This window comes from Archocentrus centrarchus, chromosome 3 (assembly GCF_007364275.1).
Source record: "Archocentrus centrarchus isolate MPI-CPG fArcCen1 chromosome 3, fArcCen1, whole genome shotgun sequence".
NCBI lineage: Eukaryota > Metazoa > Chordata > Actinopteri > Cichliformes > Cichlidae > Archocentrus > Archocentrus centrarchus.
The window spans coordinates 12,419,971-12,441,459 of NC_044348.1; the positions used below are offsets into that span (position 1 = coordinate 12,419,971).

The 21,489-nt window shown below is 40.5% G+C and overlaps 1 protein-coding gene across 2 annotated transcripts in view; it reads left to right on the plus strand.

Moving 5' to 3' along the window:
• The window catches only part of lmo7b (LIM domain 7b), a 40,001-nt gene extending 27,183 nt beyond the window's left edge, over positions 1–12,818 (plus strand). Inside the window, exons 16-29 of one of the 2 annotated variants that reach the window (XM_030726467.1) lie at positions 1,002–1,116; positions 1,816–1,977; positions 2,071–2,249; positions 2,356–2,419; positions 8,048–8,073; positions 8,243–8,350; positions 8,439–8,522; positions 8,846–9,033; positions 9,177–9,221; positions 9,555–9,607; positions 9,692–9,863; positions 9,989–10,171; positions 11,914–12,016; positions 12,247–12,818. In XM_030726467.1, coding sequence (XP_030582327.1) covers positions 1,002–1,116; positions 1,816–1,977; positions 2,071–2,249; positions 2,356–2,419; positions 8,048–8,073; positions 8,243–8,350; positions 8,439–8,522; positions 8,846–9,033; positions 9,177–9,221; positions 9,555–9,607; positions 9,692–9,863; positions 9,989–10,171; positions 11,914–12,016; positions 12,247–12,309 — 1,545 coding nt within the window. In that variant the 3' untranslated portion in view covers positions 12,310–12,818. The remainder of the gene's footprint in view (positions 1–1,001; positions 1,117–1,815; positions 1,978–2,070; positions 2,250–2,355; positions 2,420–8,047; positions 8,074–8,242; positions 8,351–8,438; positions 8,523–8,845; positions 9,034–9,176; positions 9,222–9,554; positions 9,608–9,691; positions 9,864–9,988; positions 10,172–11,913; positions 12,017–12,246) is intronic. The other variant, XM_030726468.1, reaches the window with a different exon arrangement.
• Positions 12,819–21,489: the final 8,671 nt, after the last annotated feature.

Consider the following 21,489-nt stretch of genomic DNA (forward strand, 5'->3'; position numbering starts at 1 on the left):
ATTCTTGAAACTGGGTGGAACTGTAATTTACCATCGTGCACCATTGCACAGCATGTTAACAAAATCTTTTGCTTACAACTCATTCGTACTCCTACGGTCACAATTTTGATGCACCAGAGAAGATCAAGTGTAGCTGTAGTCAGTATAAAACATAGAAGCAGCTTCCAGGTCAGAAATATGAAGCCAATGCCTAAGTGCCTTAAACCTTAAATTGACCTTAAATTCTATCTGAAGGCCACCGGATGGCGATAACTGTGACTGCAAAATGACTTGTGGTCCTATTGAAGGCTACGAGAAAACTGCTTTCTTTCCTGCTGAGTTTGGGCTCAGTCATTGATTTTTGGGTCATACTGAATAAAGAATTTAGTTTTATAAATCTTGGCCAGTGAGTGTGCAGGGTTTTTGTTCTTTTGTTTGGTGGAAACGCTCACACCACGATAGCTACGTCCATCTTTTACACTGAGTGCAATTCACAAGTCTTCAAATCAGAGTTAGACTTAGAGAGAAATTTTCCTTTTTTTTTTTTTTTTTTTTTACAAGGTGTAATGAACTAATTAAAATGGATTAGTGAAGATGAGAATTACCATTTTGGAATATTCAGGACTTGCTTATTTTCACAGCAGACATTTTGTCTTTTACATGTCTGTAATAACATAGGTGGGTACTTGATGAAATGTCGTCATGAAAGGTTAGACTTTTGAATTTTTTCTTTTTTTTTTCTTTTTAGTCAGTCTCACCATTCAGTACAATGTTGTACAACCTTTAAGTAAAGCCACACCAAACCAGCATTTCTGACAATAACTGGTCATTCAGTGTATCCCTTACTATAATTGTGGAGCAGGCCTCTCAAGTCTCTAATTTCCTCCAGGAAGCATGGGACACTGGATCACACGGTGTCACCTTTACATGAACACGTGTGTGTGTGTGTGTGTGTGTGTGTGTGTGTGTGTGTGTGTGTGTGTGTGTGTGTGTGTGTGTTCTGTTTTGTTTTTTTCCTCCAGGTGGATTACAGTGACATGAGAGTGAGCCTTACTCTTAAACCCAACAGTATAGCTGCCTTTGGTTTCCATACTTACTGGGACTCCACAGGAGCAAGAGTTAAATTCATTCAGCCTGGTAAGATTTTTGTTGAATGTAACTCTGGAGTGCTGAAGTTTTGTCACAAGAACAGAACGTTACATTTAGGCTCTTTGTCTGAGACAGGAACAAGTCAGCGACAGAGATGTTTTTTGCTTTTTATAGAAGAAATTTGCTCTCACAGCTCAGCACTTAGGAGAACAAAACAGTAACAGATGACACTGACAGTTCAGGTCACAGACTAAAAAGGCATCAAAGTTGTTAGTGGGTCGAGTTTTATTTTTTTTTTTTTTTTTTTTTTTTTTTGGTGAGGAAAATTATATGCAGCAGCAGAAGAGTGTAGCATTTCAAGGCTTTTTTTTCATCCTGAGAAAACAAAGGATGTCAAAACAGCTACATCTTAATTACGCTTTCTGATCATAGTTATCATGTATACAATTACTTGTATGGTAGAGAAATTTTAACTGGGGAGTTTTACAATTTTTGAGGGCTTCTGTGTGCACCAGAAACTACTAAATGTAGCCACTGATTTAAAACTCAACCATAAATAATGAATTAGACATGAGAGAGGTGTCATTTACCCACTGCTTACTGGCCCACTTTTCAGCGTGGAGCAGCTGCCCACTGTGTTTCTTACTTCATGCTAAACAAATAATTTCTCAAGTGGGACTTTTTTTATGTTCTGCCCTCCTCGTTTTCATCTTTTATTTTCCCGATGCCTCCCCTTTCTCCCCTCAGGCAGTCCAGCTGAGTTCTGCCATCTGCGTGTTGACGATGAGATTGTGGCCGTTGATGGAGCTGCGGTGGCACACATGAACTACGACCAGTGGAAGGATAAAATGGCATCTGCCCTGCAAACCGGCAGTCTGACCATGGACATTCGGCGCTATGGCAACAAGGGTAGGATAATGAGTTAAAAGCAGCTCTATCTTTTACCACCTCCTAAAATTATTAGCGTGGTCTTAGTGTTGATGGCTAGTTGTTTTTAATTAGATTGGAGCACCTGCGGGGGGAGTCATCACAGCCAGTCAGGTCAGAGCAGGGTGACCCTTAATCTGACTGCTGCTGCTGCGCCTGTCCTGATAGGTTGCCCTGATCACCATGCCAACAGTGATGCCTTTACAGAAACAGGAGACACACAAGGATTCAAAATCAATGGGCACACAGGCAATGTGAGCACGATTTTAGCCACCTATCACTGCAGTTAAAAAAACAAAATGCTCAAAGCTCTTCTTATAGTTTGTGGTGTTGTGATGTGCTTTTTTTTCACCTGCATAGGTGATGCAGGGTAAAGTCATTGGTGGAGAGCTTTCTGACAAACACAGCACAGCCAGAAGTAAAGGTAACACCAGGCATAAAGTGTGTAATCATTGATATTGAAAAGAAAAAAAAAAAAAAACGGGCTTGCTCTAAAAATAACTCAGCAGATGTGATATGTGCTTGTGTAATTTTTCACCTTGTCCATCCTTCCTCTTCATGTAGATTGTAGTACTATTATTAGAAAAAATCAGAGAAGGAGGGCAGAATTTTTCAAGCAGAAAGGTAAAATGGCAATTTGAACTTCATGTGTAGCAGCTTTGGTGGCTGGTGCTTGGCTTGGTTTGAGTAATCATTTGAAGCAAATGCACAATTTCAGTAGACTTTATAAAATAATATTTAGGAGATGCTAATTATAAGGAATCAAAAGATGCATGGTGATTAGTTGATTGCCTTTTACTCGATAACCACTGTGATAACATCAGTCTATTATACTGTATAGCAGTGCTTTAATCAGAGTAGCGTAACCACAAATTACACCAAAGCACATGAGCGATTAAAGGAATTCTGTAAATTGCTGTTCATTATACAGTTCATGAAAAAGCATTGAAAATGGGGTGTTGTGGGTGGAGGGGTAGGACTGTACTCATCTTTCTGCAGTGCCTGGCCAATCTTTACCTAACAGCCACAGAGCTGACAGCACTGGCCATGTCCATAACATAGACAACAAAGTATGAACCTGTTCTAAGTTGATCTCCTCTTCTCATTTCTCAGTTTCTGCATTTATTTCCTCAAATCAGCTTATCATGTCTTAGCTCATATCACTTGGAAGAGGAGGGTAGGAGCGATCCAGGAAGTCGAGGCATTTCACAACCAACATTGCTGTAGCTTTGCGGCCATCATCTTGAAGCAATGGCAGCTGAGTACACTTGAGTTTCACAGGACTGCATAAAGTCCTCTGAAAAACAAAATACACCCTATGATTCAGGAGCTTGTAGAACCACCTTGAGCAGCAATAACTTGAAGTACTCGTTTTGGTACAACTATCAGTCTCTTGCATCATTGTAGAGGAACAGTTCTTCATTGATTGATTGACATGTGAAGGTATAAGTTTATGCACAGCTATCTTAAGCTCTATCCACAACATTTCAGTCAGATTGAGGTCAGGGCTTTGACTTGGCCGTTGCAGCACCTTGGTTCTTTGGCCTTCACATTTGACTAGGGCTGCATAAAACGATTATTTTAGTAATCGAGTATTCTATCGATTATTCCAGCGATTAATCGAGTAATCGGATAAGAAATACTTTTTTTATTAACAGTTTATCTGCATATTTTAACTTCCGTAATGCAGTTTCTCGCCATGTGAACAAACAGCGGTGAATGGAGCAGCTACAAAGTTCTCTTTTCTTCACCTTAACACTTGCTGATCAGGTGCTTGATGAAGGACCTCCAGCTGTTTCACAGATTTAATGGTGGTTACTAAAAGAAAAAGCTGCTGTTTTGGACGCTGGAAAAACGTTTCCTTTTTCACTACTTGAGCTCACCGTCACAGCTTCGCCTCTTTGCGCTTGCGCAGTTAAAACCGCTGCCTGCTATGAGTGTTTTCAAAATCTAGTGGCTGCGGGAGCCATGGCGCATGTGTGAGTAATGGTGTAATGCTTTGTATTCACAAGCATTCTCGAAAATACGTTTCTACTGCAGGTCTATATTTAGTCACTAATAAGGGATTAAAGTATAAAAAATATTTTGAAGGAGCCCCTCGGTTCTGGGGGGCGGGCCTTCCGGTACCGAACCATCGCTAGTGCTAATGGCCTGCGCTCGCTAGCAAACTAGTTCTGGTAGCTACAGCTGAAGTAAAGACAAAAATAGCAGCTGAAATTCTCAGCGAGCACAACACACACAGACACACAGAGAGCAGTGGAGGCGTGGAAATGCATGTCAGCGACAGTTGCCACCCGTCCCGTAAAGTACGGAACCCCGCATGTTACGGAACCGTATTCCACGGAGTCCCGTAACATACGGGGTTCTGTATTTTACGAGACAGGTGGCAACTCTAGTGATGATCCACTCTGTGTTAAATGAAATCCATCGCAGCGACGGAGAGCTTTTTATGGGCTCGACACACGGGGAGCGACAAACGACAGCGACGAATGGGTCGCATCGCCACTGGGGTGAAACCGAACACACGGGAGGCGATAGCGACGGCAGCTTTGCGAATCGCGCTCTTACGTCACTCGTCTCCAAGAAATGTGATTGGTTATGAAACTGGAGGGATTTAGACATTTTAAAAGCAGTCCGTGTCAGACACGCCAATAAAGATGAGGAGTCTGAAGATTTTATTTGAACTGACAGAAATCTTGCTGTTAAGTCTCCTCTACAAAAGAAAAAGACAACCTCGCGTTCATCCTATATTAGCACAAAAGTCCTCTCTATCCGTCTGTTTAACGTTAGTCTTGCACCAACACGTTCTCATATGGCTGCCTTTTATGTGTAACTCGATAATCACTGCGTGAAGTGTCATATAATATAGGAAAGTCAAACACAGCTAAAACGATGCTTTCCTTCCTGCTGAAAGTGGTTGCAGACTGCAGCGTGTAGCATACTCTTCGCTCATTGGTCAGTCAATGAAACTCTTGCTGATTGGTTTAGTGCCACGCGACAGCGACAAAAGTAGAACATTTTCCAACTTTGTTGCGTCGCGTCGCCTGGTCGCGTGTGCACGTCTACGTGTACGAGCTCGAAATTTCACATGCACGAATGTCGCCGGTCGCTTAGCTGGAGGAGGGCAAGCGATTGTCGCCTCATCGCACAAGCTCCATAGGAAATGAATGGGGAGCGACGTCGCTCGCTCTCCATTCATTTCCTATGGAGCTTGTGCGATGAGGCGACAATCGCTGGCCCTCCTCCAGCTAAGCGACCGGCGACATTCGTGCATGTGAAATTTCGAGCTCGTACACGTAGACGTGCACACGCGACCAGGCGACGCGACGCAACAAAGTTGGAAAATGTTCTACTTTTGTCGCTGTCGCGTGGCACTAAACCAATCAGCAAGAGTTTCATTGACTGACCAATGAGCGAAGAGTATGCTACACGCTGCAGTCTGCAACCACTTTCAGCAGGAAGGAAAGCATCGTTTTAGCTGTGTTTGACTTTCCTATATTATATGACACTTCACGCAGTGATTATCGAGTTAAACATAAAAGGCAGCCATATGAGAACGTGTTGGTGCAAGACTAACGTTAAACAGACGGATAGAGAGGACTTTTGTGCTAATATAGGATGAACGCGAGGTTGTCTTTTTCTTTTGTAGAGGAGACTTAACAGCAAGATTTCTGTCAGTTCCAATAAAATCTTCAGACTCCTCATCTTTATTGCCGTGTCTGACACGGACTGCTTTGAAAATGTCTAAATCCCTCCAGTTTCATAACCAATCACATTTCTTGGAGACGAGTGACGTAAGAGCGCGATTCGCAAAGCTGCCGTCGCTATCGCGTCCCGTGTGTTCGGTTTCACCCCAGTGGCGATGCGACCCATTCGTCGCTGTCGTTTGTCGCTCCCCGTGTGTCGAGCCCATCAATGGAGAGCGAGCGACGTCGCTCCCCGTGTGTCGAGCCCTTAGAATGTGTGCTTGTGTATACGTGAGTGATTCACACTCCAGTCCAGTAGGTGGCGGTAATGCAGTTCTATGTTGGTTTGCCAGCCCCCAATAAACCCACAAAAAAACGTCAGCACTAATGCTGCTAATGCTAGTGAGGAGCGCCGCTTACACCGAGACAGCTGAGCTCTGCAGAGTTTAAACGAAGCATCGACACAGTAAATTTGTGTCGATAAATTTTTAGAATCGATTTAATCGAGTTAATCGATGAATCGTTGCAGCCCTACATTTGACTCTAGAAGAGTTCAGTCAACTCAATGACTGCAAAGTGCGCAGCACCTGTGACTGCAAAACAAGCCCAAATCATCAACCTTTGGCGTTTTTCTCCAAACGTTGTGCTGTTCATTATGGTCAAACATCTCCACTTTGGCCTCATCTGTAAAGGATGTTGTTCCAGAAGTCGTTTGGCTTGTTGAGATGCACCTTTGCAAACCTAAACTGTGCTGCTATGTTATTTTAGAAAGCCATTTTCTCCTGGCAACCCTTCCAAAAAGTCATGGTTGTTTGTTCGTTTTTTTTTCATGAACTTAAACATTTAACATGCTAACTGAGGCCTGTCTGAGATATAGCTCTTGGGCTTCTTTGCCATTTTTCTGAGCATTGCACGATCTGACCTTGGGGTGAATTTGCTAAGAGGAGGGCCATTAAATCCTTGAGTGAAGCCACAGAGAAAGCCACAAGGTGGCTGTGGATAAAGAGCTGATCCGTGGGTGGTTGCTGCTGGGGCGCAAGTCGGAGTCTGATCAACCCTGGCTAGGTTGTTTGAGTGAGTGTGTCTGATGTTGAAAGATCCAGAGCACCTGATGACCTCAGGTTACAAGATATATCCAGGAGGTGTATTTTGTACACACTGGGACATGCACTCCTGGGACGATTGCTCCGTATTAGCAAACTGCCAAAACTTCTGCTCTTATAGAGATGCTCATACTTGCTGGTGATCAATTAAAGTGCATTCTGTTATTTACTTAGTTCCTATGGAAACCATAGGGTATACTTAATTTTTCACAGGACTGCATAGTCTAATGAATTTTTTTTTTTCTTCCTCCCACAACTGTAGGATGTTGTGATTGTACTGGTATATTTTATGAACAGTTTATGGCAGCGCCTATATTTTAATCATATTCCACATGTATATCATGCTGATTCTTTAATACATTTTTCACACAAACAATGAGGGTACTTCTCCTCCAGCAAACTGCTTCTCTCCTTGGTCCTCTTTTTGAGATGCGTTTTAGGAATTAAGGATGGCGGAGAGGAGGAGGCACATAACAGAGAAATGAGAAAAGGCCATTGTGTACAACTGTTCTTTACATTAATTGTTTTCATTGTTTGATCAGTAACTTTCTGGCACAAAGACTGAGATCCTTTTGCTGTCCTTTGTGGTTGTTGATGATTCTGTGGGTCCTATGACGGTTTTTCTCTTCAGGCTGTGCAGGATTCAGCTCATGGGTTTACTTATGTGGTAAATATTTGCACTGTGTGTAGCTGCTGTGTTTTTTTTTGAGCTTGTGAGAAGCTGAAATTTAAAGACCCACTGTGTGTCATGCTGCATCATCAGCAAGTGAACAGAGCAAATTTGCATTTGTCTCACTGCACACTGATACTTTTCCTTCATTTACCAATTCTCTTGGCTTTGTTCTGCAGCTTCTTTTTCAGAATTTGCTGTGCAGCATCTTTAGCTGGGGATACATTAGCAGAATAGTGTGCTGATTTAGATATAGGCTTGTTGACCCTGATTATTGGTCAGGCCCTGCTGGCTGAGAGTGATAATTTTGTACAACTTGTTTGGACTTTGGTCTTCAGTGAACATTGTGGCTAATAAGGGTCTGTAGCAGAGCTGTTCTGACTGAAGCTGTTGCCTGTTTTTTGTGCTGCCAAATTTGGCAACAGGATAAAAACAATAAAATATCCAGTGTGTTTTCTTCTACTCTTCCTTAATCTTCTAATGTGTCCCCAGTGATTGTGTTTTTATGCAGACCTGCATGATTTTTCTCTACTCTGCTCATCTGTAGGAGCTGCACAGCTGGTTTCTTGCTAAACTATTATTCTCTCACACAGGAGGCTCAGAATCTGCAATATCTGATGTAAGTTTCTGTACCACTTAATCAAAGGATATGGGCAGACATATGTTATCTGCGTGTGTGTGTGTGTGTGTGTGTGTGTGTGTGTGCGCGCGCGTGTGTGCACACTGAAGGAGTTCATGCATTGCAGTGTGATTACATTTGAGCTTACAGTCTGTCTGTGCATCACCAGCTCCAGGTGCCATCGCTCAGCCCCTCCTCATCCAGCTGGTCTTGGGACCTCGATGAAGATCGCAGGCGTCAGGAGAAGTGGCAGGAAGAACAGGAGCGCCTCCTACAGGTTAAGACTCTTCCAAACAGAACTAAGGAGTGTATTCTTGAAGTTTAGTGCAGTGTAAAAGTGTTGCTGTGTGTTTGGATTTGTTTAGGAGAAATACCGGCGGGACCAGGAGAGGCTGGAGGCAGAGTGGCTGAGTTCCCAACAGGATGCAGTGAACGCCAAAAAGTCAGCGGTAATGTCTTTTCCATTTTATAGCAAGTTTTAGCGTAATAATTGGACTTTTCTCCCTACATATAGGACACTAAAAAAGGGAACTTGTTTAACTGAAGTTTATGCACTGGGATTTTTTTTTTTTAATCTTAATATTTCAACTAATATTACACTGGTTCTACTATGACTTGGCATTTTTAATCAGCAGCTCTGACATATTTACAAGCACTTTCTTAGAAACCCCACTGAAAAACTTTAATAAAGTGGGCCAGTGGTGCTCAGTGTGTTACATTGTTTTTATTTCTTTATGTTCCAAATGTACAATATTTGTTTTTCATGTTTTAGAACCAGAACAACTTTGAGGTGACCCCTGGTGATGAGAGGCTCACCAGGGCTCAGCAGCATGTGAATGGGTTATCGAAGAAAACCAGAGAAGAAGAGCAGAGCCCTGAGGGACAGCTGAAAGAGTCGAGGCCAAAACTTCAAAGTACTGCACAGGGAGTGCAGAATGACAAGATTACTCAACAAGACTGGTAAATAAAGCTTTTCTTTTTGTCTTAATTAAAAATAAAGCCAAAGTCAGAAAAGTTGTAAAGCATTTTTATCATTGCTGCTGTTTCTGCTGTGCTTCCCGGTGCTTTTGTCGGGCCTTGTTTCTGCTAATGCTGTACCTAAGGGCTGATGGCTCATGTGGCTTTGCTCAGCTGTCCCCTGCACACAGGTCAGATCAAGCCTGGTCTAATTTCCACTCATTTTCAAACACTCTGCATGTGTATATGTAGTTTTAGACATATCTGTCCAAGTGTTGCACATCAGTTTAGTGATTATTAGAATCTAAGTTATAATAAATGTAGGTAATGGTTTGTTTTTCTCTTATTGGTGTTGCCTGCAGTGCATGTGCTTTTTTTTTTTTTAAGAGAAAAAAAAAACACCTTGGAGACATAAACATGAAATAAAGCAGTTGTTAAAAGAACAATTTCTTCAAATAAAAAAAGTGCACTTGAATTGAGATTTTTTTCATTGTTGAATAATGTAGACTTTATTGTTCCCACAGGACAAAGTCCTTGTCTTCCCCAGTATTAGCTGGTCCTCAAAAGCATTCAAGAGGTCAGTTTATCTCTTTCTGTTATATCATCCATTTCTGTTTTAAGAGATGTACTTGTCTAACCCTTTCAACTTGCTTTTCTTCAGGGGGTCAGAGTAAAAGAAGAGGACTGTCTGTGTCCAAGGCTGAGCAAGAAAGGCAGCAGATTTTGGAGGAGATGAAGAAAAAGACTCAGCTTCTGACTGACAGCAGTTGGATACGTCAGCGCAGCAGCAGCTTTTACAAGGATCCTGTGACTGTTGGGCTTCCTCTGAAAAGGTGAGTCCTCAGGCAAACTGCAATTTTAAGTTGGACTTATTGCATATAGTAGCTAGATGTTTTTCAGTATGTGTGTTGTGAATTGTTCTACTGCTGTTCTCTGAACTGAGACTTCTTACCTGCAGATATGAGTCTCTGGATAACCTCGATTATTTGCGTCAGCCCCAATCCTCAACCGCTAGTTACCCTCGACCACGCTCAGCTGCCGCAGGTTACGTTACCCCAAGTAGGAATGCGTCCTCACGTTACAGCACTGGATCTGTAGTATTCCAGAGAAATCCATCCATGGAGTCCTGTCATCATGCCAGGTACTCATTCATGTGTACCTTGAGCTGGTGTATCTTATACATATCTTTATAGACATTTTTTGCCCTTACACTGTTAACATGTGCTGCCCCAGGATGGTCAGTGGCAGGAGGACTTGCTCTGTGTGTGGGCGTATCCTGGGTAGTAGGGCAGCTATGATCATAGAGGCTCTTAGTCTCTACTTCCACCTTGGCTGTTTCCAGGTGAGAGGTCTTACCTGGGTCAGGTGCAGTCACAATAGCTCCAGTACTTTATGAATAACTGCAGCTACTGCTCACCTCTAAGAAAGCAGTTCCTAATCTTGCAAGTAAAAAATCATTGTAGTTAAAATGTGATCAGAGTTCACATGGTTGGCCAATAGAAAGAGAGAACAGTTATACTGTGAATGCAACAAAACGAGGCAAATGGCAAATAAATCCTGAAACACAAAGTGATTTATTTATTAGTCACAATTTAGATGAATCTGCACGTGATGCTGCAGAATCCGCAGGCTGAAGTGCCAAAAGTTTCAATACTGGAAGATTTCTGGTATCTGTTTGTTCTATTGACCAATCACATTTGAACTGGCTTTGGCTGCATTCACTAAACAATCTGTGTGGAGAACAAAAGAGGGATGCATTTCCCAAAATGCAATCTTGAAACTGGCATCTGCCATTTCAGTATGATTTTACCTTTTTTTTAAAATTTATTTATTATTATTATTATTATTATTAAAGGTTATCTACCTTCATGAACAATAACAAGCTGACAGGCTTATGTAGACCACAGTGCTTAAGCAGACATAAGTACAGTCAGCATAAATGAAACAATGTAGCAGGATTTTCATCACAATTCTCAAGAAACATTCTCAGAAATGCATCATTTTGCAATTTGTTTAAAGTTTCATTCTGCTGGACTGTAGAATTGCTGCCACAGAAGGTAATGGAACTTTTCTTTAATTTCAGAGAACCTAAAACAGCTTGTTTTATGCAGAGGCCCAGTATAGCATTATGATTATTTTGAACTGTTTCATGCAAAGTAGAGTCCAGGAATAATAGTAGAACTGAAAATTGTCATAACAGGTTGCCTTTAAAATGAACATTTTGCTTTAAAAAAATTACAGTCATTACAACTGTACCCAGTATGTTTTTAGGGAGCTAATATTGAATGAAATTTTTAGGGTTAGGACTAATGTGACTGCAACTTACCTTCAGTAAAGTTGGCTGGAGTCTCAAATCTCTGGTCTGTTTTCTAATCATGCAGTTATCAGTTTGATCCATCTGCTTGGAGCAGTGTTTCTATCATTTTTATGCATCTATTTTTGTCAGCAAGTTTGTCTCCTTGTTTGTGCTTCTGGGGTGCTGGTCAAGCCCACTCTTGTTAAGTTTGCCATCATTTTCTGTCTCAATTTGTTCATGGAGAGGAGGAAGCCAGCCTACTGTCCAGCTTTGCTTTTAGAGCCTTGCTGTGAAAGTCTCACTGGCAGGGGACCCCTAGATTTAGCTGGCCTTGGTTCATTAACATGTAGATGTAAAAGTAATTTTACTTCTGTCTCTTCTTGTGAGTCACAGACGCACATCGCACTTCTTATGATATTTATAAATTATGTGTGCGTTTTTATGTGAAACAAAGCTTGGTTTTTCTGTGCTTGGGTGGCAGACCGTCTGGTGAAATAATTTAGACACAAAAGGCCCACATCGCAGGTCAGCTGGATTCATCTTAAATCGCCCCTGATTCCTTTCTCACTTCTCTATCCTCCCCTCAGTGCGTGGGCTGCCGTCAACATCTCGGAGGAACAGAGACTGGAGCCCAGGTTCGAATACGAAACAGGAAGCCCTACTGTGAGCTCTGCTATTTCCAGCTCAAGTGTAAGTACTGATAGCTAGAGATATCACACTTATTTATGTTTTTGCACTGTTATGCATGACTTTTAGTCAAAACAGTCACGACCTTTATCTTTAAACTTGAATTATCAGTTACTAAAACTTAACTTATTTTCAGTATTTTTTAAAAAGACTCAAAATATGTTTCAAGTTTGTTTTTCAAAATGGTAGTTTGTCAGGTAATACTCAATGTCTAATGTTTACTTACATTTTAGACACTGGTGCATGGTGCACCATCCCCATGTGACCAACTTGCTGTACTCCAGATTGAAGAGTAAACACAATGACAGGTAGTCTGAGTCCACCGCTGCTGAACAGAGGAAAATTTATCCACACAGCCAGTTCACCACTTTTGCTTCCTGGTCATGAGTAAAATATTCTTTCATACAGTCTTGGCAAAGTAGAATCTTGACAGCTGCTTTTAAATGAGAAACTTGGTACTTTGATTGTCTTTCTTCTGCTAATTTATTTCCAGGTTAGATTTAATATATGAAATAAAGATATGATGGGAACTGTTTGATTTGTGCCTTCATTTTAATGCTGGTGTCTTGATTTCACATCTGTGTGCTATGTTAAAATTGTCAGATATTTCTTGAAGCTGTTTGTGTAACTGGTATGGAAATTAATTTTAACGTGTACTCTAAGCACTTTCTGTTCTGTTGTAATGTCACCAAATCTACACTGTGGTACACACTGGTGTGTGTATATATATAATGCATGCATGTCTCACATAAAAATCAGCCTCTTAACTGAAATCTTGTAAATAAAGTGCACTGTACGGCTACAAGTGTTACTTGTCATTCATTTGTGTACCACATGGTGGCATCATTGATCTCATAGTAAAAGAAATGTCACTGTCACACTGTAGGTAGAAATGTCATTAATATGTTCCAAGTTATTTGAGGCAACACAGTGACTTTTATTTAGATGGTGCACAAAATTACTTTTGTTATAGTAATGCAGTATTTTACAACACAAAGTGAAGTGCAGATTTGTAACTGGATGCTCAAATGTCTTTGTTGGAGTAAAGTGCCATTAAATGCTGTAACACTAAAGATGCAGAAGAATTAAATTATTTACACGGACCAAATTAAAGTCTTTGCCCACCCTGATGCAGGATGACATCACACCTTTAGCCATTTATAGTGATAATACAGTAGTGATATAATTCCAATGTTTTGATCTTTCATCCATGCTGCTAAATCTAAAGACCAATGAATTCTTTTTAGTCAGTTTGTGAAACGACTCTGCAGAAAAACCAAGTGCATCCTGACTGCTTCCATTGAAATTAAGTCAAGTAGGAGCTAGGTGCTGCTAATAAAATACTTATAAAAATACTAATAAAATAATTATCTGATTATAAGCAAGTGTGAGCACTTCAAAGACTGTGCAATGCTCAGAGAACACCCCCCCCCCCCCCCCCCCCCCCCCAAAAAAAAAAAGCAAACCACCATGAAGAACACACACAAAAAAATCTCACTGTACAGGTCTCAGTATGTTAAAGTTCAAGACTACAATTGGAAAAAGACTGAACAAGTATGGCTTGTTTGGAAAGCCTCTTCTCTCTAAAAAGAACATGCCAGCACAACTTAAGTTTACAAAGCTGTAGCAAACCACAAGCCTTCTGAAACAATGTACACTGGAACAAAGAGGCCAAAGTGGAGATGTCTGACCATAATAAGCATCACGAGAAACAGCATATCAGCACAAACATTTCATACCAACTGTCAAGCACAGCGGTGGAGCGGTGATGATTTGGCCTTGTTTTGCAGCCACAGGGCCTGGGCACCGTGCAATGAGTGAGTCAGCCACAAACTCTTCTGTATACCAAAATATTCTAGAGTCAAATGAGAGGTCATCTGTCCAACTGTTAAAGTTTAGCCCAAATTAGGTCATGCAACAGGACAATGATCCCAAACACTGCAGCAAATCTACAACAGAATGGCAGAAGAAGGAAAGACTCAGTGTTGCAATGGACCAGTGAAAGTTGAGACCTTGACCTGCCTGAAATGCTGTGCTAGGCCCTTAAGAGAGCTGTGCATAAATGAATGCCAGCAATCCTCACTGAACTGAAGCACCTTTGTAAGGAAGAGTGGGCCAAATTCCTCCACAGTGATGTGAGAGACTGATAAAATCATACAGGAAACAATTCAAGTTATTGCTGCTAAAGGTGCTTCTAGAGGCTATTGAATCTTAGTGTCTACTTGTTTTTCACAGGACCTCTGTGAGAACTTTTTCACATGACTGTAGAATTATGTGGACTCGCTCTGTATTTCAGAAGATTGCTCTTTATTTAACTGCTGGACTTGTACACAGTAGCAATAACAATGACAAAATGATAGCATCAGTTAGTATATAGCATATAGGACTTGTGTGGCAGATCCTATCACTGAAGTTATTTTTGGCAAATGAAGTGTTGCAAAAGTGCAGTGTAGGGTGCAGTATTTTTGCCTCTTAACCCTCTGGGGTCCGGGTTATATTTGGCCATTTTTGACTACTTTAGTTTTTAGCTTTATAGTTGACGTTAGAAACTGTTGTTCACCTTGCCTTGTTTGGTATCATTTTTTTCAGCACCACCTCATGTGTGTGACTATTCAGTTATTTTTTTTTTTTTTTAGAACTATTTGCAGAGCAATCCGGACTCACATTAAGATGCCACACAAGTTATTTATGCCACCTCAAAAAACAGTTTCTGTCCTCCACAAGACTTAGGGGCTCATCACAGGCAAAACTTGCCATCAATATTGTCTCTATTATCACTTTCACCTGTTTCTCAGCAGCTGCATGCAACCAAATGCATCGTGTTACCGCATAATTTTCTGATTGGTTGATATGGTGCATTTTTCCACCAATAGGAGAGGGGTTGTCGGGATTTATTTTTGTTTTGTTTTGTTAGCAAGCACTTCCTGTTAGCGAAACTCCCGTTTTTCCCGTTTCTTCCTGCACAAAACGCGCATTGAACATAAGGACAATATACAGGAAAAGGTACGGCTTAAATTATTGGGCATAACTCTGGTTTTACTTGGCCTATCAACACAATTTAAAAACTGTTATGTAGTTTGAAATCTGCACTTTCGATTCATGTTGAATCCCGGTGCTACGTCATCTCAAATTGGCGATGTAGTTTGGACGCACCGGTGCGTCCGTGGACCCCAGAGGGTTAAGTATGAGGGGCATGTTTCTGCTTTTTTAAACTGTTCTGAAAAATGTCAAAACATTAGTGGACACTTTCTCCATTTATGGACCAAATACCAGTCCCCATGAAAAGCTTGTAAAAAGGAAATGTCCTGTGTTGAAATGAGGAATGACAAATGTCAAAACTTAACTTGCCTCCAGAGTGCTGCGGTAAGAGAGAGGTTTTGTGTCATCTGGGTGAACTGACTAACAGGAAGCTGATAAAGCAAGCTTAAAGCGGCAACAAGGAAGACAAATTTTTACTGTCCTCTAACCTTTCAATAGGGAAGTGCTGTACAGTGGTAGATTCAGTGTGTCATCCCACACTAACCGGAGGACATGAATGTGAAGTTTTGTAACACTATCAGTAATGTCGGGTGTATTTTAGTCGATATAGCGGCCAGATCACTGCCCATGAAAGCATATTAAAAGTACAACAGTATATGGCAAATTGAAGTATTCTTTTATTTCCCCTTGTACGTTTCACAAAACGAAAACTGCTATCATGGGGGGGGGGGGGGGGGGGGGGGGGGCTATAAAAAGCCTCTAAAATTAGTTACAACTTGGAATAGTTAACAAAAGAAATTCCTAAATAAATAAATTGAACTGGGATGTTGTTCTTCGGTCCACCCATTCCAGGGACGTGTGAGTCTAGTCCAGTGAAGCTGCAGTCTCCCTGCATCACTGACGACTGTGGGAGAGAGAAAATTTTATGAGAGGGAAAAAAAATGACCAGCTGATTACAGAAAAAAAATAAATAAATAAATTGGACCATAAATTCTACATGCAACTCAGACAGCAGCAACACAATGAAAATCACGTGGGTGAGAATCGCCTGTTTGTGCTGCAATAATACTTCTATCTTAATGCGGGCATTAAAAGTTGGTTCATGGATACAGGTGACCTTTTCTTTGAAACATGAGTGCTTCCGTGACTATGACTATTATGCGAATACTGAGGCAGGAGAAAGGAGGCATTCCATTTGCAGAAGGAAGTTGTGTACTAATGCAAATGTGTTGTAATCCACAAAGAGCACACTGGCACAGCCTTGTCTGATATGTTTATATTATGCATTGGATGAATGAAAATGATGATGGTGAGGAAACAGCAACAGCGCTGTTACAAAGGTTATTACAGCAGTGACTGCATAATTTCATTGCTTGCTGGGTCACTGCACTCTCATTCAGTACTTTGGGCCTAATAGAAGGATTTTCTTCTAATGCTTTTGCTGTGACCTGATCTTTTAGGAGAGTGAGCTCAGCTCCCCAAAGACCTTTTTCAGTTTGACATGCTCCATCTTTGAGCATGACACCCGTGACACTGCTGTGACCCATTTAAATACCAGAAGTACAGTAAGCTGGGAACAACAGAGAGTCGAACACAATGAGCAGGCGACGCCCTTTTTTAGTTGGTTCAAATTTAGCATGAGCTGAAAGATTAAGCATATGTAGGATAATGTGTACAGAGAAGTTATGCCAAACATTCCTCTCACCGCAGAGAAATGAATTCTTTACATGTCAAAATGTTGATGCTTTCCCAATCACCAATAAAACAGGAAATGCAGCAGAACTCTGCTGGATGCCGCTTTTTTTTTCTCCTAGGGTTTTCCCACTTTCAAATGATGTTTTAAGCAAAACCTGATCTATGAGGCTTTTGCAGAAGGCTGCATTTGGACATCAGTATTATTATTATGATCTTTAACTTAATATGTGCGAGAAAAACTCTGGACTGCAAGTTGCCAGGCAGCTGAATAATGCAGATTTATTTGTAAACTAAAGAGCTTATGAGATAGATTTTTGTCAGATCTGACAAGCATAAGAGGCAATAATTAACCCGAGGATGTATGATGGGAAAGATCTGCTGAACATCAATATAGATTATGGCAAGGGCTACAGTTACAGTTTTTTTAAACAGGATTGCAGAGTGGCCAAGTGGAAAACCATGACCCTGGTCTTTGTCAAGAAATCCGAAGAATTTTTTTTAAGGCTTATTGCTTCCTTTGGGTAAAGGGAAGTACCTCAGAATGTCCTAAGGCTGTCATTTATGGTACTATTTTGAAATAGCTTCTGCTGGTGGTTTTAGAGGACATAGTTTTTCATGCAAAACTCTTCCCACAAAATTTGTGAGGTTATTTATTCAGCTGGACATATTTAATTCTAGTGTCTTGCCTGCTACTCTCTCTTTACATTATATGTTATTCTTCCCATATATATATATATATATATATATATATATATATTTTTTTTTTTTTTTTTTTTTTTTTTTTTCCTAACTCAAATTCTTTGTTTATCAAATGCATAAAAATATCCCACGGCAGAGGACTGGTAGTGCTGAGGTCATTTGTTTTTATCTCTGCCAGTGTTAAAGTTTAAAGACCATGACTTCCTCTCTTTTGTGATGTCTTACAACACAAAAACTGGTTCCTTGAGCTCTAGCACCTGTCTCATAACTGCTGATGTTTTTGTAATACCACAGCAATAACACAGTTTGACATTAAAACACTGCCAACCTGCCCCACCGAACAGCCAGTTTACCTGTGCAATCTCACAGGCACGATGCTGACATGATGAAATCAGTTTACGCAACAAATGTGCCACAAAACACAACGTCCTATCTACATGTAGATCATCTGTTAAACTATGACTCAATATTAGACTGTTCTATCTGGAGAATGCAGGAAACACCCAGGAGGAAGAAGTGGGCGGGTCTGTGCCTTGCAGATATCAGTGTGTCCTATGAGTGAAGCCTGCTGTAACATTATCCAGAGCCCAAACAGACAGGAACAGAAATTGAGCTAAACAGACAGCCTCCAGGCTGACCTGGTTTCTGTTTTGACAATCCTCATTTCATCTCTAATCATGACTGTTCTTTTGTTTTTGTGCTGTGCTTCTTGTACAAACATATTCACGTTAGATAGATAGATAGATAGATAGATAGATAGATAGATAGATAGATAGATAGATAGATAGATAGATAGATAGATAGATAGATAGATAGATAGATAGATAGATAGATAGATATTTTATTGATCCCTCAAGGGAAATTATTGTTTACAGCAGCAAGAAAATAATGCAATATACAATAAATAAACAACAAAGTGAGAGTAAAAGTGCCACAGGTGCACAGTGAACCAAAATATACATATACAACAGTAATAAAAATAAAATATAAAAATGTATGTTAAGAAGAGTAACAGCAATACTGAACATTTATGAAGGTTAGCTATTTTTACATGTAAGTAAGCACTTTTTAAAATGTTTCATACGTAACTGTACTTACATTTAAGAACAGTTGTATTTTTAGCTAAATGTTCTGTGTGTAATGTGTGCTGTATTTTTAATATAAAACTGATAACCCACCAAAGGCTGCAGAATTCCATTAGTTTGATCATTGTAAATCATAGTAGTGGACAAATTCTTACATGATGATGGAGAGGGCAGGGAATCATCCTCTGGATACTGTGAGCAGTCCATTGATTGTTGATGACAAATTTCACTTTGGATCAAAGTGGTGGCAGGCATCTTCTGAAGATATATAGTAGTGCATTTAAAAAAAAATAGAATATTGTGAAACTTTAAAAAAAGAATTTAATTAAAACTGTCTAATATTTGAAGCCTTTCTTGTTTTAATTTTGATGATTATGGCTTGTCTCCCATTATCACAATCAAAAAAAGTATTTACAATACAATAATATCCAGATTATGAATAGTAACTGGCTGGGGATCCTTTACCACAAATGACTGCATCATTGCAGTGTGGCTTGTGGAGCCGCTGAGGTGTTACTGAAGCTCAGGTTGTCAGCTTGTCTGTGTTTTTCCCGCGGGTGTTTCTCGTTTTCCTCACTGCACAGATTGTTCTTCAGGTCAGGTGTGTTTACTGGCCAGTCAAGCAGAACGATATCATGATCAGCAAATAATTTGGTAGTAATTTTGACACTGTCAGCAGGTGGGAAGTCCTCACGGAAAAGGAAATTGGCATCTCCATAAAGCTGGTCAGCAGATGGAAGCATGAAGTGCTTTAAAATCTCCAGGAGTCGCTTCATATTAGGAATGTGACAGTTGTAGCTCCTTTTCTGAAGACATCTGTGCGTGGTGGCTGACACAAGCCAAAGTCCACTCCACTCCACTCCATGAAGCTCTCCCATGTTGTCATCCCTCTTACCTTTTCCCCCCACGCTTTTCCCTTACAGTCAATTTTCCATTAATATGTCTCGATACAGGATTCTGCGAACAGCCAGCCTTGCTTGTGTGTACTGAACTGGACTGAGATGCACAATATTTTTTTGAGATGCTCTATAATACAAAACCAGTCTGCCTGTAAATAGAAACATAGATGTGAGCCATGTGAAATGGCCAGAGATACTTCCAGAATCAGTTACTGACAGGAAAGACTGTTTTTTGCTGAAACACAAGGAAAAAAATAAAAATGCAGTATGATGGCATAAAGGCTTAAATTAAAGTGACCTTTGTTAAAGTCTTAGACACACTGAGGATAAGACAGTTCAGTGATGGACTTTGAATCAGCTCCTTTCACATCTTGCCCTTTCCAACAGCCCCTGAGAGGGAGAGGGAAGGAGAGGGGAGATGCACTTCTTGTGAAAGGAAGCACACTGCAGCGACAGCAGGGGAGGAGGATGCTCCCTCTCTTCCTCTCTATTCCCTGCAGCTGATTGATGCTGGCAGCCTTTTACCTTTTAGTTTACCGGCACAGTGTAAGGCTCAGCTTTGTCACTGGGAGCTGCACCAATCTCCGGTCTGCTGCTGGGTGCTGAGAGCAGCTCAGCAGAGACTGGCGACATTTACTCCCCCTGCTACACTCCCATAAAAAGAACTCCGAGCAGATGAGGAGAAAGAGCTTTGTAGTCAGAGGCACCGGGGTAATGTCCTTGAAGACACAACATGGCCACTGGAGGATCATAGATTTTAATCTGTCTGTAGCTATACCTGGCTTTTATCCTCATCCAGACTGTTAGCGTGACATGCAACTCTTAAGTGTTACACTGCATGCAACAGTCAAAATGATGAAGACCAGCTTTCATGTTACCTGACTGCTGTATTTGTGAACTGAGTGAACTTAAAGAAGCAGTAGTAATTTCACATAACCCAAAGACATTGCAGTCATTCCATCTCAAATCTTGAATCAAATGGAAAATATGCACATATGTAATAACATTATTTCCTCAGTTATAATTAGAGTACCATCTGGAAACTCCAGAATTTTGTTCTATGCAGATTAGATTGTGTACACCTGGTATTTTTGCTTTTGTGGTACAAATTGTCATAGTTGCTTTTGATGTATCCGTCCCAAATTACAGATCCTGATTCAATATTATGGCTACTGAAAATTTCAGGATTTTATCTCTAATAGTTTTTGAGACAAAAAAAACAAAACAAAAAAATAACACCTGAAAGTGGGTGGATGGGCTTTTTTTATGTCTAAAAAAGTATGTGATATACAAAACTCAAATTCATCAATCAACATTTATGTCCAAACTTTGGACCATAAAAGTTTTAGATAAATCGAAGGCAGTCGAGCAGAAAATGTAAAAATTTCGTGACTTGATGGAATGACATATTCTTGTACAGTGCTATGAAAAAGTATTTTGCCTCCTTCTTGATTTCTTAGTTTTTGCATATTTGTCACACTTACACATTTCAGATGATCAAACAAGTTTTAATATTAGACAAAGATAACTCAATACAAATGCAGTTTTTAAATGATGGTTTTATTTATTAAGGGAAAAAAGATATCCAAACCTACCTGGCCCTGTATGAAAAAGTAATTGTCCCCTAAATCTAATAACTGGTTGTGTCACCCTTGGCAGCAATCAGGCATTTGTGATAACTGACAATGAGTCTTTCACATCACTGTGGAGGAATTTTGGCCCACTCTTCTTTGCGAAATTGTTTTAATTCAGCCACACTGCAGGGTTTTCCCTGCAGTGTGGCTGAATTGCCAAAGCATCTCAATCAGATTTTAGTCGGGACTTTGATTAAACCACTCCAAAACCTTCATTTTGATTTGGATTTTTTTCTTTCCAGTCAGAGGTGCACTTGCTGGTGTGTTTCAGATTAATGTCCTGCTGCATACTCCGAGTAAGCTTGTGTTTGATGGCACAAACTGATGGCTGGACATTTTCCTTCAGGATTTTCTGGTAGAGAGCAGAATGCGTGATTCCATCAATTACAACAAGTTGTCCAGGTCCTGAAGTAGCAAAGCAGTCCCAGATCATCACACTACCACCTCCGTGTGTGACTGTTGGTCTGATGCTCTTTCGATGAAAT